Source organism: Schistocerca piceifrons, chromosome 6, assembly GCF_021461385.2.
Source record: "Schistocerca piceifrons isolate TAMUIC-IGC-003096 chromosome 6, iqSchPice1.1, whole genome shotgun sequence".
NCBI classification, from domain to species: Eukaryota; Metazoa; Arthropoda; class Insecta; order Orthoptera; family Acrididae; genus Schistocerca; species Schistocerca piceifrons.
This window is the reverse complement of record NC_060143.1, coordinates 229,396,893-229,414,474: the sequence shown is the minus strand read 5'-3', so window position 1 is coordinate 229,414,474 and position 17,582 is coordinate 229,396,893. Positions and strand designations below refer to the sequence as shown.

Here is a 17,582-nt window from a genome sequence, read left to right as displayed (position 1 = left end):
TAATGGTAAGACAGAGATTTAGGAACCAGATTTTAAATCGTAAGATATTTCCAGGGGCAGATGTGGACTTTGACCACAATCTACTGGTTATGAACTGTAGATGAAAACTGAAGAAACTGCAAAAAGGTGGGAATTTAAGGAGATGGGGTGTGGATAAACTGACAGAACCAGAGGTTGTAGAGAGTTTCAGGGAGAACATTAGGGAACGATTGACAGGAATGGGGGAAAGAAATACAGAAGAAGAAGAATGGCTTGCTTTGAAGGATGACATAGTGAAGGCAGCAGAGGATTAAGTAGGTAACAGAAGATATATTGAATTTAATTGATGAAAGAAGAAAATATAAAAATGCAGTAAATGAAGCAGGCAAAAAGGAATACAAACGTCTCAAAAATGAGATCGACAGGAAATGCAAAATGGTTAGGCAGGGATGGTTAGAGAACAACTGTAAGGATGTAGAGGCTTATCTCAGTAAGGGCAAGATAGACACTGCCTACAGGAAAATTAAATAGACTTTTGGAGAAAAGAGAACCACTTGTATGAATATCAAGAGCTCAGATGGAAAACCAGTTCTAAGCAAAGAAGAGAAAGCAGAAAGGTGGAAGGAGTATATAGAGGGTCTGTACAAGGGTGATGTACTTGAGGACAATACTATGGAAATGGAACAGGATGTAAATGAAGATGAAATGGGAGATATGATACTGCATGAAGAGTTTGACAGAGCACTGAAATACCTAATCCGAAACAAGGCCCCGGGAGTAGACAATATTCCATTACAACTACTGATAGCCTTGGGAGAGCCAGCCCTGACAAAACTCTACCTTCTGGTGAGCAAGATGTATAAGACAGGCGAAATACCCTCAGACTTCAAAAGGAATATAATAATTCCAATCCCAAAGAAAGCAGGCGTTGACAGGTGTGAATATTACCGAACTAGCAGTTTAATAAGCCACGGCTGCAAAATACTAACACGATTTCTTTACAGACGAATGGAAAAACTGGTAAAAGCCGACCTCGGGGAAGATAAGTTTGCATTCCGTAGAAATGTTGGAACACGTGAGGCAATACTGACCCTACGACTTATCTTAGAAAATAGATTAAGGAAAGGCAAACCTACTTTTCTAGCACTTGTAGACTTAGAGAAAGCTTTTGACAATGTTGACTGGAATACTCTATTTCAAATTCTGAAGGTGGCAGGAGTAAAATACAGGTGGCAGTTATAAGAGCCGAGGAGCATGAAAGGGAAGCAGTGGTTGGGAAGGGAGTGAGACAGGGTTGTAGCCTATCCCCGATGTTATTAAATCCTTACATTGAGTAAACAGTAAAGGAAAGAAAAGAAAAATCCATGGAGAAGAAATAAAAACTTTGAGGTTCGCCGATGGCCTTGTAATTCTGTCAGAGACAGCAAAGGACCTTGAAGAGCAGCTGAACGAAATGAACTGTGTCTAGAAAGGAGGATAGAAGATGAACGTCAACAAAAGCAAAACGAGGATAATGGAATGTAGTCGAATTAAGTCGGGTGATGCTGAGGGAATTAGATTAGGAAATGAGACACTTAAAGTAGTAAAGGTGGTTTGTTATTTGGCGAGCAAAATAACTGATGATGGTTGAAGCAGAGAGGATATCAAATGTAGACTGGCAATGGCATGGAAAGCGTTTCTGAAGAAGAGAAATTTTTAACATCGATCAGGAAGTCGTTTCTGAAAGTATTTGTATGGAATGTAGCTATGTATGGAAGTGAAACGTGGACGATAACTAGGTTGGACAAGAAGTGAATAGAAGATTTCGAAATGTGGTGATACAGAAGAATGTTGAACATTAGATGGGTAGATCATATAATTAATGAGGAGGTATTGAATGGGATTGGGGAGAAGAGACGTTTGTGGCACAACTTGACTAGAAGAAGGGATCGGTTGGTAGGACATGTTCTGAGGCATCAAGGGATCACAAATTTAGTATTGGAGGGCAGCGTGAAGGGTAAAAATCGTAGAGGGAGACCAAGAGATGAATGCACTAAGCAGATTCAGAGGGATGTATGCTGCAGTAGGTACTGGGAGATGAAGAAGCTTGCACAGGATAGAGTAGCATGGAGAGCTGCATCAAACCAGCCTCTGGACTGAAGACCACAACAACAACAAGAAGTCTAGGGGACTGATGACCTCAGATGTTAAGTCCCATAGTGCTCAGAGTCATTTGAAGTTAACGTCAAGTTATGACACTAACACTGCTAACAGCGCAAATCCTACAGTTCACAGTCTGAAGGTTATTCATGTAAGGTTAGGTATCTTTCCAGTAAATAGTTTTCCGTCCACACTGACTCCAGCAGTGAAAGTTTAATTATAAGCACCCATTATCTAGGAGTACACGTATGGAGCGATTGGAAGTGGGGTGACCACTTAAAACTAATAGAAAAATAGACATATGCTAGACTGACATTCATTGGAAGAATTCTCGAGAAATGTAATTCATCCAAGAAGGATGTAGCTTACAAAACCCTTGTTCGACCGAAACTTGAATACTGCTCGTCAGTTTGCCGTCCATATCAGGTAGGATAAAAGAAATAGAGAAGATCCTAGGAAGAGCGACACATTTGATTAAGGTTCAAAGAAGAGCAATGCATTTCTTTACAGGTCCATTTAGTTAGCGCTAAAGTGTCACAGAAATGCTCGGCCATCTCGAGTGGCAGACAATGCAAGAGGGGCGTTCTGTAGTCTACTGTTGTACACTGAAGAGCCAAAGAAACTGGTACACATTGTAAGACGTGTATATTTCTATTGTCTATTGTCAAACCACAATTTATGAAAGATTTATATATTTTATTAATACGATTAAGTAGGAATAATTAATATTTGTCATGTTGGAAATAATTGTGGTAGCAGGGAATGCATGCACCAAAGTATTGTTGGCAGGAGAGACCGCACATTGATATAATTTTAAAAAGGGCGGGAGAGACCGCATATGGATACATTTTAAGAAAAGAGCGGGAAAGACCGCGCATTGATACATTTTGTAATGGTAGCAGGGATTGTATGCACCAGAAAGCACTGTTGGCGGGAGAGACCGCACTTTAGCGTTCGTAGTAAGCGAGGTGCGAAGCGAGTCGGTAGCAGATCTGAAGCGAGAGGTTGAGAGGAGCGGTGTGCCTGCAAGCCACCAGCTATGATTTACAAGAGATTATAAACGTATGTACAGAAACATCAGCTAACTATTATCATAAGAGGAGCTAACATTATTGAATTATTTTTTTGAGGAACTCCAAGACTACTGAAGGTATGTTTGCGCAATGCTAGTTGTAAGATTATTGTAAAAAGTAAGTCCCATTTGAACGTTTGTAAAATCATTTCATTCAGAATATAATTAATTTTTGCCAGGAATATTGCATTATTGATTATAATCCATCCCAAAAACTTTGCAAAATTTGTTGTTGTCAAGGAAAAGTTTAACTATGAATTACGTAACTTCAGTCAAATTAATTAAAGAATAACGTCAGCTTTGGTAATAAATACAGCCACTTATTATGGCAGCCCACCAGCAGTTAATAGAGTATAGTAAAACAGAGTAAGTATATTCATGTCGCAGTTCGATGTAGCAGTCAGGTGGCGATCGAGTAACAGTACAAAAAGGTAAGGAACAGTTTTGGGTTATTGGAGGTAACGACTGAGGGCCACAACGACGACACATTCTATGTTTCGTCGAAATAATCAGCAAATCACTTTTAACAAGCAGCATTTAAATTTGTATGCGAAGATTGAGAAAGAGAATAAATTTCAAAGGGAAGATTTCATTTGTTATTATTAAGCAAGAGATGTAAATCCTAAGGGAAGGTTTCATAGGTTATTGTAGAATGGAAGGTTGCGTAAGAAAAGCGATGTAGAAGAGGCGGGAAGGTTTCAACATGCCTAATATCGTTTAGGACCACCGAGAGCACGCAGAAGTGCCGCAACACGACTTGACATGGACTCGAATAATGTCTGAAGTAGTGCTGCAGGGCTCTCCACCAATCCGTAAGAGTAGGAGTGGGTGGAGATCTCTGTAAGTTGGTTTGCACAGTATAGATGTAGATGTAATGACAAGTGGCTATGTCGCACCCCGACAAATTACTGTGTTGCGTGGGCTGGGCAGCGTTGAATGAATGTGAGCAGTGGACAGTGAGCGGGCGGCGAGGGCACGCACCTTGTTGAGGCAGTAGCGGAACTCGGCGACCTCGTAGGCGGGGTTGGCGCAGACGAGCACCATGCCGGCGCGCCCGGCGGCCAGCGCGGCCAGGTACCACTCGGCCGAGTTGCCGCCCCACAGCGCCAGCCGGTCCCCGCGACGCAGCCCAGCGTCCAGCAGGCCGGCCGCCAGCCGGTCCACCTGCAACACAGGCGCAGCGTGCGGAACAACCGAGGGCCACAGGGGGAACGCCACGCGTGGGAGACCTTCGAAATTTCAATCAACTGCTGGGAAATAAAACTCAAAGGAAACCTTACGTAGCTGTTACCCAGAACATACACTACTGGCCAGTAAAATTGCTACATCAAGAAGAAATGCAGATGATAAACGGGTATTCATTGGACTAATATATTATACTAGAACTGAATACTTTCTTTCAAATTCTGAAGGCGGCAGGGGTAAAATACAGAGAGCGAAAGGCTATTTACAATTTGTACAGAAACCAGATGGCAGTTTTAAGAGTCCAGGGACATGAAAGGGAAGCAGTGGTTGGGAAAGGAGTGAGACAGGGTTGTAGCCTCTCCCCGATGTTATTCAATCTGTATATTGAGCAAGCAGTAAAGAAAACAAAAGAAAAATTCGGAGTAGGTATTAAAATCCATGGAGAAGAAATAAAAACTTTAAGGTTCGTCGATGACATTGTAATTCTGTCAGAGACAGCAAAGGACTTGGAAGAGCAGCTGAACGGCATGGACAGTGTCTTGAAAGGAGGATATAAGATGAACATCAACAAAAGCAAAACGAGGATAATGGAATGTAGTCAAATTAAGTCGGGTGATGCTAAGAGAATTAGATTAGGAAATGAGACACTTAAAGTAGTAAAGGAGTTTTGCTATTTGGGGAGCAAAATAACTGATGATGGTCGAAGTAGAGAGGATATAAAATGTAGACGCAATGGCAAGGAAAGCGTTTCTGAAGAAGAGAAATTTGTTAATATCGGGTATAGATTTAAGTGTCAGGAAGTCGTTTCTGAAAGTATACGTATGGAGTGTAGGCATGCATGGAAATGAAACATGGACGATAACTAGTTTGGACAAGAAGAGAATAGAAAGCTTTCGAAATGTGGTGCTACAGAAGAATGCTGATGATTAGATGGGTTGATCACATAATTAGTGAGGAGGTACTGAATAGGATTGGGGAGAAGAGCAGTTTGTGGCACAACTTGACTAGAAGAAGGGATCGGTTGGTAGGACACGTTCTGAGGCATCAAGGGATCACAAATTTAGTATTGGAGGGCAGCGTGAAGGGTAAAAATCGTAGAGGGAGACCAAGAGATGAATGCACTAAGCACATTCAGAGGGATGTAGGCTGCAGTAGGTACTGGGAGATGAAGAAGCTTGCACAGGATAGAGTAGCATGGAGAGCTGCATCAAACCAGTCTCAGGACTGAAGACCACAACAAACAAGACATCCTGAGAAATCAGTACCCAGAACAACCACCTCTGCCCGTAATAACGGCCTTGATACGCCGGGGCATTGACTCAAACAGAGCTTGCATGGCGTGTACAGGTACAGCTGCCCATGCAGCTTCAACACGATACCACAGTTCATCAAGAGTAGTGACTGGCGTATTGTGACGAGCCAGTTGCACCGCCACCATTGACCAGACGTTTTCAGTTGGTGAGAGATCTGGAGAATGTGACCGCCAGGGCACCAGTCGAACATTTTCTGCGTCCAGAAAGACCCGTACAGGACCTGCAACGTGCGGTCGTGCATTATCCTGCTGAAATGTAGGGTTTCGCAGGGATCGAATGAAGGGTAGAGCCACGGGTCGTAACACATATGAAATGTAACGTCCACTGTTGAAAGTGCCGTCAATGCGCAAAGGACAACTAAAACAAGTAGAAAGATATAATATACGTTCAGTAAAGTAGATAGAAAAACAATAGAATCTTATTTCAATGAAACTTTCAGCACAGGAAAAGAACATTGGAGAAACTATGGCTCAAGTTTACAAAAACATGTGGAGGAACTATAGCTCAAGTTTAAAAGAATAGTTGACCATGCACTGGATAGATACGTACCTAGTAGTTTATAATAGGAGTCACTCTGATTGGGATACTGTCACTGTAAGGAAACTTGTAAAGAAACAGAGACTACTGAACAATAGGTGTAAAGGAAAGAATAGGGCTGTAGATAGAGAGAAGCTGAATGAAACACGTTTGACTGTCAAAATGGCAATACGCGAAGCCTTCAATGACTACCGTAGCACGATATTATCGAAAGATCTCTCACGGAACTCGAAGAAACCCTTTTTGATTGTAAATACTGTTGGGATCATCAAAGTTTGTGTCCAGACACTTATGGATGCAACTAGTACTGAAACTGAGTGTAGCAAAGCTAAAACAGAAATGCTTAATTCTGTTTTCAAATGTTCATTTACAACAGAAAACACAGAATTACTGCCGCAATTTAACTCTCGTACCACTCCATGTATGTGTCAACTAGAAATTAGTGTCAGTAGCGTTGAGAAACGCTTCCTTTGAGAAGCGCACAGCCGATTTCCCTCCTCATCCTTCCTTAAGCTGAGACTGTGCTGCGCCTTTAATGACCTCGTTGTTGACGGTGCGTTAAACTGTAATCTTCTTTTCTTCCTTCCTCCACGCCAACCAGCATGGATTCCGAAAACATCGATCATGTGAAATACAGGGTGGTTATAATTAAACTTTCGCTACTTGAGACCGTGTAGACAGAAAACTATTCACCTCACAGGAATTACGTTGACAGTGCGCTGCAGGATTTGCGTTGTCAATAATGTTAGTGTCATGACTTCCATTTGGCGTCGCTATTAGTACAGTGACGCAGGGTTGAGACACTCAACCCCAAATATATGCAACGCGAATGGCACACTTTCCTGTATCCTGCTTCGTCAGCATGTGAGCCCTTCGCTGCGAGAGAAAGGTGCTTTGGACTCAACCGTTTTGATGCACGATGAAGCTACGCCTCACATTGTTCGTAAGGAAACTTGCTTACTCCGTAAGACGTTTGGAGAGAACCGATTCGTTGGGCAATCGTTCAAAACCAAGATGACCAGGATGACCAGATTTGAATCAGTGTGATTTCTGGCTGTGAAGGTACCTCAAGGACAGGGTTTATAAAGGGGCAGTAATACAAGTTGAAGATTGAAGATGAGGATAGCGAGAGAGGTAGGCAACATACCACCTGAGATGTTTCGGGCAGCGGAAGAGAAATTTCTAGCGCGATCCAAGGCTATCGTGGATGCAGATGCTCGTCACATTGAGCAACGTTTGTAATCATGAACGTAAACGTGGTATGCAATTAAGAAATGTTACCTTCTTCTGTGGAAATTAAAATGTGTTTCTTTCGATGTTTTATTCGTTATTTCTCTTCCGCAGGTACTTAAAGGTTTCCACAACGTTTCGGTGTCCAACGATCACTAATTTTTCAAGTAGCGAAATTTTCATTATAACCACACTGTACCATTCGCGCTTGTCTCACATGACATTCTGAACGCTAGGGATCAAGGTACTGAAGTAAATGCAGTGTTTCCTGACTCAGAATCACACATACGTCTTCTATAGAAAGTACAATAATATGAGGTATCAACCGATATTTGTAAATGGATTCAAGATTACTTGTTGGGGAAGACACAGAATGTTATCTTGGATGGAGAGTCATCGACAGATGTTGAAGTAACCTCATGTGCGCTCAGGGAAGCGTGTGGCACCCTTGTTATTCGTTTTGTTTACTGAGATGAAGTCACGCAGCCGCGCGGGGTAGCCGTGCGGTCTTGGGCGCCGTGCCATGGTTCGCACGGCTCACCCCGTCGTAGGTTCGAGTCCTCCCTCGGGCATGGGTGTGTGTTGTCCTTAACGTCAGTTAGTTACGCAGTGTGTAAGCCTAGGGACCGATGACCTCAGCAGTTTGGTCCCATAGGAACTTACCACAAATTTCCAATTTCCAAGTCATGGAACAGCGACATGGACATAAATAATGGCGGTAGTTTAATAATTTTTTTTCATAATGCGGGGCCACAGTCATAATACATTTCTTTAAAGTCAGTATCGCCACTAGACTGTTGTTTATTAACAGCGTTACATTTACACTTACACAATCATGATTTCGGCTTCAAAGTGCCATTATCAAGGGTTTGAAGTGCTATAAATTGCCTGGGGTGGCAAACTATTAGACACATAGTCTAAGAGGAGATATTTCTGGCAGAGCCTACTGCTTTGTTTCATTACTGTGTACACCATCTTGACTGAATGACAGTTGGCTAAGGGAATTTGACACTTAGCCGACTGTCATTCAGTCAAGATGGTGTACACAGTAATGAAACAAATCAGTAGGCTCTGCCAGAAATATCTCCTCTTAGACTATGTGTCTAATTGAGCCGTGTGTGGCTCGCGTTCATGCCGTTTGTTCTTTGGCATTTTGTCACATCGAGTGGCGTCTCGTTTCTTCCTTACTTACTGGCGTAAAAAAGTTGCTGTCTTGCCCCCTTGAGTGGCAGCAGCAGCGCTTATCGATACTAGTACTGTCGTACTATCTTTGGTGTGACCGCTAGTATTTCCGGATGGTGGTGGTGTGCGTGGTAGTCAGTCAGTTGGGATGGAGCAGCGAGGAAGTCTCCGCGGCGCGTTGCCTGGTCAGGACCACTGGCGGTGAGCACCCGCTGTCGGATCGTGAGGTGCTAGCTGCGAGAGTGACAAATTTCGTTGCCACCGAACCTGGATGCCGAAGTTGAGTTATCAGTTAACCTGTTATGAAACCTCAACTATTGTGACATCTCTTCATTCATTTGCGGGTTGTTGCTCCCTGGGCCGTTCGGGCTAGCAGCAACATATGATGTGCTGGAGTCGGCGAAATCTTGCAGCCATCTTCCTATATTGTGATTAATTATTAAATTGACTGTTACTTGCCAGTGAAGTGCACCAGCGGTATTTTCTGTCCTGTGGCCGTTAACGCCCCTGTTACCTGCCCTGGTCGTTAGCGTAGTTTTCCGGCAGTGTGCCTTTCCTCGTCATGTTGATGCTCTCCGGCACGGCGTGTAGTTCGACAGCCTTTTAAGTGTTTGGTTCATATTTTGCTTAGAGTGGTTATTGTTCCCTTGGCTGTTTTTAGGCGTAGTGCTGTTCGTATCATCGTCCTCGGCCGATATTTTCCATCGTTGTGCCGTTGGTCGGATGGAAGGGAATTGGTTAAATTGTTGGTCGGTCCTTGGGCCGTCCCTAGTTTGGGTTGCCATCCGACTATTTAACGTCATCTCTTGGCTGCCTGTCTCACCTCACCTTACGTTTGAGCTACCTTCTCAGGCTGACCCTTGGAACACCTCTGAGCGCCACTTGTTCTGTTTGTTTTATATTGTTATTTTCATTTTAGTTTGAAGTATTGTGCGAGGCCTTCGGCCGTGTATTAATTCCGTTCTTTTTAAATTTAACATAAAGGCCTTCAGCCATGTTAAAATTTTGAAGATTGATTTCATTTTTACAAAATTTCCTTAAAATTTGTTCTGTCTGAAATTGTTTGTAATCCACTTGCCCCCGAAAGGCAAAGGTCCCGTGTTCGAGTCTCGATCCGGCACATAGTTTTAATCTGTCAGGAAGTTTCATATCAGCGCACACTCCGCTGCAGAGTGAAAATCCCATTATTAAAGTTGTTGAAATTATTAAATGATTGCTCTCAATACAAGCAAGACCATCTGTACGGTTGGAAGTTAAAATTTAGTAGTAATCTGCAACAGCAAATTGTAAGCGATAAGCGGCTTTGCACCCCTCCGAACGTTTACTTCCACTGCTCCAACATAGGAAGCCTCTCGTACGTTCTGTGTTCGAAACTACGTGACCGTCTGGCGTCGCGTGGCGTGAAGTCAACTACCGACCATCGGCCACTGATGCAGCTTCGCTCTATACACGACATACTATAATATATTGTAGGAATGAAAGCGGAGCGCAATATGGCATAAATGCCACAATCTGTCCAGCGGCGTCGATTTCTACACCACCCCAAACGTTGCTAGGCACTGACTACTTCTGAGGAGCTACTAGGGCATTGTTATCCCTACGAACAGTCATTGTTCTAGCTGGCTGCTGGTAACACTTTGGAAGTCACAAGTGATTAATTCCGCTGGTTTCATGCACAGTTACCCGGCCTGGTTGGCCGAGCGGTTCTAGGCGCTACAGTCTGGAAATGCGCGACCGCTACGGTCGCAGGTTCGAATCCTGCCTCGGGTATGGATGTGTGTGATGTCCTTAGGTTAGTTAGGTTTAAGTAGTTCTAAGTTCTAGGGGACTGATGACCTCAGATGTTAAGTCCATAGTGCTTAGGGCCATTTGAACCATCTTATCTCCTTTATTTTACCCTCACGATCCTAACGCTAAATAAACTTCGGAGCCAGTAGAAACGTTATGCAGTCCGTCGCAATTGCTAATTTTCTAAACCGTCGTAATAGCGTTTCGCAAAAAGGTCTTCTTCTTCCCTTCAAAGGTTCCCATCTGCTTCATGGAGAATTTCCATAACACTCTCGTACTGATGGAACCTACCGTAACGACTCTAGCAGAGTACCTGTGAATTGCTTCGGTACCTTACGTTTAATGTGACCCGGTAGAAACTCCAAAAACTGGAGCCACTCCCAGGTTCTGAACTTTCGATACACTTTTCAAATGGTTCAAATGGCTCTGAGCACTACGGGACTTAACTGCTGAGATCATCAGTCCCTAGACATAGAACTAATTAAACCTAACTAACCTAACGACATCACACACATCCATGCCCGAGGCAGGATTCGAACCTGCGACCGTAGCGGTCGCGCGGTTCCTGACTGAAGCGCCTAGAACCGCTCGGCTACCAGCGGCCGGCGATACACTTTTCCAGAATTTGTTGAATAAACCGCAGTTAGCCATCCGCAGTACCTACAACTGACCTTATATGATATTTTGTCGAAAACTGACATTTTGAAATCGTGGCCGTGTGCAAAATACAAGCTGATTCTCCCAAACCAGAAAACTACATACAGCCACTGTTAATTTATACAAATAGCGGCGTTCCCCGTCACAAACCGGCAGGTTCATCTTCAGACTGCTGCCTCTGTTTAGATTACATTTGTAGTTTACGTAACTTGACAGCTGTTTTTCCCCTTCTGGTGATGTTGGGGCCGTAGTGCCCTACAACAAAAAGCGATGTAAGGAACAGCCTGTTCAACTGTAACCATGGCTAATAAGATACAAAAACACTTTCAACAAATCTCTCAGATAAAACTAAATTACTTTTAGGTTACTTATGTCGAAATTCCCGCATCGTTATGTTGCACTGTTGACTACTTGTGTTCACGAACACCTGTTTTTGTTACTTATGTGAAGCTAGGCCATACTTTGTAAAAATATTGAGCGTGTGTGTGTTAAGCAGCTTCCAGTGACTTAAACAGCCATCACATAGTGCGCGTACATAAATGCGTTAACTTTAAAATGCGTCAGACTAATACAGCACGAATTCTTCGCACAGAAATGCACACCACCGCATCAAACCAATAACTAATACACGAAGCCCCTGCAAGACAGTAAGAACCATCCGAAGACTGATTTGTAATAAATCCGAAACAGGCAATTTTTTTGAATTAAATAATTTTTTAATACCGTACTTGTGACCGGTAGCTGCTTGAATTATAAACCTTATAATTGTATAGTAGCCAATGGTTCTCGACATATCAACTTTTGACTAGATAGCGTGATTCACTGCCGCATTGCGCTGTGCATAGAGGCTTTGCGTGGTACAGCGGGCAAGACCTTGGCCGACCCGCTTCGCATCACCTGTCACGTGTGCAGAAACAGAGCGTTGCTCACAAGGAAACCTCCCCATCGCACCCTCCTCAGATTTAGTTATAAGTTGGCACAATGGATAGGCCTTGAAAAACTGAACACAGATCAATCGAGAAAACAGGAAGAAGTTGTGTGGAACTACGAAAAAAACAAGCAAAATATACAAACTGAGTAGTCCATGCGCTATATAGGCACCATCTTAGACAATAGGGGCTCAAGGGCGCCGTGGTCCCGTGGATAGCGTGAGCAGCTGCGGATCGGAAGGTCCTAGGTTCAAGTATTCTCTCGGGTGAAAAGTTCAATTTTTTATTTTCAGACAATTCATTTGTTGCAGTTTATGTGGCAAACTCTTATGTTATCATCACTTTTTTGGGAGTGATTATCACATCCACAAGAAAACCTAAATCGGGCAAGGTAGAAGAATCTTTCTACCCATTCGCCAAGTGTACAAGTTAGGTGGGTCGACAACATATTACTGTCATGTGACGCACATGCCGTATAGAATATATCAGACGTGTTTCCCTGTGGAGGAATCGGTTGACCTATGACCTTGCCATCAAATGTTTTCGGTTCCCATTGGAGAGGCAAGTCCATTCGTCTACTAATCGCACGGTTTTGCGGTGCGGTCGCAAAACACAGACACTAAACTTATTACAGTGAACAGAGACGTCAATGAACGAATGGACATATCATAACTTTGCGAAAATAAAGAAAGTAAACTTTTCACTCGAGGGAAGAATTGAACCAAGGACCTTTCGATCCGCAGCTGCTCACGCTGACCACGGGACCACGGCGCTCCTGAGCCCACATTGTCCTTGATGCTGTCTATATTGCGCATGAACTACTCAGTTTGTATATTTTGCTTGTTTTTTTCATAGTTCCACACAACTTCCTCCTGTTTTCTCGTTTGATCTGTGTTCAGTTTTTCAAGGCCTATCCACTGTGGCAACTTATAACAAAAGCTGAGGGGGGTGCGATGGGGAGGTTCCCTTGCCAGTATCATTCTCTCCGGCGGATATTTATGTGGGCAGTATGGCCTGACAAGTAGAGTCGACCGGAGAGTCAATCAGTGGATCTACTTCCCAAGCCGATCCCCAGCCTTCTGGTTACGACGAGCGACAGCGGATAACAGCTTGCAACCAGCCTTCGATGGAACCAGTTCGTCTAGTGCTTCATCGCTTCGCGATCTGACTTAGAACAACTTCTTGGAAATGTCCAGTCGGATCAGGACTTTGATTCAGGATGATACTTGTCAGATATTGTACGTGACGTCAGATCTACTTCTATATCTACATATACCCTGCGAACCACTGTTAAGTGCATGGCAAAGGGTACGTCCCACTGTACTGGTTATTATGACTTTTTGCCGCTCCATTCACGTATGGAGCGCGGGAAAAATTATTGTTGAAATGCCTCTACGTGTGCTCTAAATATAGCCTTATCTTCACGACTCTTGTGGGAGCGATACGTAGGGGGTTACAGTGTATTTCCTGTAGTCATCATTTAAAGTCGATTTCTAGTTACTTTGTTAGACTGTCTCGGGATAGTTTCCGTCTATCTTCAAGAGTCTACTAGTTCAGTCATTTCAACATCTCAGTGTCACTGTCGCGCAGGTCAAACAAACATGTGACCATTCGTGCTGCCTTTCTACGTATACATTCAATATCCCCCGCTAGTCATATTTGGTACGAGTCCCACACACTTGAGTAATATTGTAGGATGGGTGACACAAGTGGTTTGTAAACAATCTCCTTTTGCAGCCTGATTGCATTTCCCTAGTATTCTACCAATAAATCGACGTCTGCTCCCTCCTTTACGAACGACTGAGTTTATCCTTTACGAACGACTCTATGCGATTGTTCTACTTCATGTCCCTGCTAAGTGTTACACCCAAGTATTTGTATGAATTTACAGATTCCCGCTGTGACTCACTACATCTTATTTTAATGGGTTACTATGTTTTTTTCGTTTTTTGAAGTGCACAGGTTTACATTACTGAACATTTAAAACAAGCTACCAATCAGTGCACATCTTCGAAATCTTTTCAACGTCTGGCTGAATATTTGTAAAGCTTCGTTCAGATTGTATTTCATTGTAGGTAGCTGCATCATCTGCGAAAAGTTAGAGATTACTATTAATATTGTTCGCAAGATTATTAATATACAATATAAACAGCAAAGGACCCAACACACTTTCCCGCGTACACCCGAAGTTACTTCCACATCTTTCGATGACTCTCCGTCAAAGATAACATGCTGTGTTCTCCTACCAAGAAATCTTCAATACAGTCACATATTTCATCTGACACCCCACATTATCGTACTTTAGATAATAAGCGTAGGCGTGGTGCTAAGTCAAATGCGTTTCGTTAATCGAGAAATACTGCATCCATCTGATTACCCCAATCCGTGGCTTTCATTATGTCGTGTGAGAAGAGTGTGAGTTAGGTTTCATAATATCCAGTTTCAGAAATGTAAGCCAGTTGGCATGTAGGGGGTCGTTCGAGACACCTCATTAAGTTTGACCTAAGGATATCTTCTAAGATTCTACAACAAATCGATGTCAACGATGTTCGACGCTAGTTTTGAGGATCACTTCTGCTACCCTTCTTGTAGACACGAGTGACCTGTGCTTTCTTCCAACTACTGGGCACAATTTTTTGTTCGAGGGATCTACGATACATTATAGTTAACAGAGGGGCTAACATGGCGGCGAATTGGGCATAGAATATGACAGGGATTCCACTGAGATCTGGGACTTATTCGATTTTAACAATTTCAAAAGTTTCTCAAGGTTAATACCTATTTTACTTATCTTTTCAGTGGTACGAGAATTAAGCTGGGGAAATACTCCTGGGTTTTCCCTTTTAAAGGAACATTTGAAAACAGAGTTAAGAGTTTCTGTTTTTGCATTCCTACTCTCAATTTCAGTTCCAGTCTTGTCCATGAGTTATTGGGTACCACTAACAGCCTTTTCATATGACAAGATATCTCTGAGTTGTGAAAGATCATTTGACAATATTCTGCTACGGTAGTCACTAAAGGCTTCACACATTGTTCTCTTGACCGCCAAACCTGTTTCATTCAGCATCTCTCCATCTATAGTCCTACACTTTGTTTTACTCTTCTTATTCAGTAGTCTCTGTTTCCTTAGAAGTTTCTTTACCGTGATTTCGTAGCCTGGAGGATGACTCCCGTAATGAACTGTCCTACTGTGTATATGCAATTAAGTGCACACTCAACTATTCATTGAAACTTGAGCCATACTTCCCCTAAATTCTCCCGTCCTGAGGTAAAAGTTTCAAGATCTTCGTTGAGGCATGACACCACCGTTTCTCTGTCTAGTTTGCTGTACATATAAATTTTCTGCTTGTTTTAGTTGCCATTTGTGTTTTGGTATTCATTGTTGCTATAACTGCATCATGGTCACTGATACCAGTTTCGATGTGGACGTTCTCAGAGAGGTTAGGGCTTTTTGTTGTCGTTAGATCTAATAAATTTCCATCATGAGTGGAGTTACAAACTAACTGTCCTAGTTTGTTTCATAGGATGTCTTGTCACGCCCATCACTAACAAAACTGTACGTATCCCAGCTGACTGTTGGATGATTGAAGTCTCCTCCATTGATTACAGTACCGCTAGGAAACTTATGTACAAGCGCACAGAGGTTCCTCTAAAGTTTTCGTTTGCATCGGGACGAGAATCTGGTGGTCGACAGAAGGTCCCTGTTATAATTTTTACCCTTGATAATGAGTCTTGACCAAAAAATCTCATACGCAGCTTCAATTTCTGTCACGGTGGATGTGAGTTTCTTGTCTACTGTGACAAACACACCACCTCCATTTCCTGTCTCCCTATCCTTTCGGTACATGCTTATATTTTTGCTAAAGATCTCACTACTGTGAACTTCAGGTTTTAACCGGCTTTCTGTGCCTATTATTAAGTGCGCTTCAGTGCTTTTTAAAAGCGCTACGTACTCTGGCGTTTTGTTGTGAAAGTTTCGGCAGTTAACCACTAGAATTTTGATAGTCTCATGTGCGGGAGCATTTTCTTGGATCTTACACTGAGGCTTCTGGGTTTCCCACAGTTTTTGTCATCTGGATCTGATGGAGAATCACATAATCTACAACACCCAGAGCAACACAGTCTACGTAATTTGCGACACGTGCTTAAGGCATACACAAAGTTTCTATCTTTAATACTTGTCTTATTGTGTAAAACCTTAAACGTAATATTATACCTCTTAATGAGTGTGTTATGAAAGTATGTTAAATTTTTAAATTCAGCAAATAAGTATATGGAATACTGAAAATAGCCGTTTAGTAATATAGATTAGAGTATGTAGGTTTTTACTTAGCTGGACACTCAAAAACATGTAGCTAAAACTACTTGCATATTTTCTAATATTGGTATGACATGAAATACAACTATAAAAAAATTCACGGGCCCACATTGCATAGCAGTTTAACAAATGTTTCATAACGGACTAAAAAATCAATAGTCATTTTCCTTTTCTGCCCACAAATGTAATGGGGAAAACATCTGATAGAACTCTAATAGGAAAAGTTCCCCGCTGGATACCTTCTGATTGACCGGGAAAATACAAAACAAAACACCAAAGGATCTCTTCCAAAGAAGAGAGAATAGATTAGAGTACAATATCTCAGAGTAGAATAGATCCAGTAATAAATAGTGTGCACTTTTTACGCGTTTATAGCGATATAGTGTCCTGAATCCTAGCACACCTCGTTACTAAAGTGCGACCTGTAACAGAGCACTATGCAGTTGTTGTTGTTGTCGTTTAGGTCTTCAGTCCGAAGACTGAGTTGATTGCAGATGTCCATGCTACTCTATACAGCGCAAGTCTCTTCATTTCCGGGTAACTTCTGCAACCTACATCCTTCTGAACCTGCTTAATGTATTCATCAGTTGGTCTTCCTCTACGATTTTTACCCCCTACGCTTCCCTCGATTACTAAAGTAGTGGTACCTTGATGTCTCAGAAAAAGTCCTACCAACCGATGCTTTCTTCTAGTCAGGTTGTGCCATAAATTTCTTTTCTCCCCAATTCTGTTCAGCAATCTCATTACCTGCGTGATCTACGCAGCTAATCTCCAGCATTCTTCTGTAGTACCACATTTCGAAAGCTTCTATTCCCTTTTTGTCTAAACTGTTAATCGCCCATGTTTCAGTTCCATACGTGGCTATACGCCATACATATACTTTCAGAAAAGACTTGTTGACACTTAAATTGTACTCGGTATTAACGAACATCTCTTGTGCAGGAACGCCTTTCTTGCTATTGCATGTCTACATTTTTTCTACTCTTTGCTTCGGCCGTCATCAGTTATTTTGCTGCCCCCCAAAAAACCTCATATACTACTTCGGGTGTCTCGTTTACTGATCCGATTCCCGCAGCATCGCGTGATTTAATTCGACTGCATTCCATTATCTTCGATTTGCTTTTTTTATGTTCATCTTATATCCTCCTTCCAAGACACTATCCACTAGGTTCAAATGTTCTTCCAAGCCCTTTGCTGTCTCTGACAGAATTACAATGTCATCAGCAAACCTTAAAATTTTTATGTATTCTCCT

The 17,582-nt window shown here is 42.5% G+C and overlaps 1 protein-coding gene across 1 annotated transcript in view; it reads right to left on the bottom strand.

Annotated features, from left to right (window-relative positions):
* The window catches only part of LOC124802919 (medium-chain acyl-CoA ligase ACSF2, mitochondrial-like), a 266,038-nt gene that overhangs the window by 193,838 nt on the left and 54,618 nt on the right, over positions 1 to 17,582 (bottom strand). Inside the window, exon 3 of the mRNA XM_047263990.1 lies at positions 4,172 to 4,354. Within this exon, the coding sequence (XP_047119946.1) occupies positions 4,172 to 4,354 (183 nt within the window). The remainder of the gene's footprint in view (positions 1 to 4,171; positions 4,355 to 17,582) is intronic.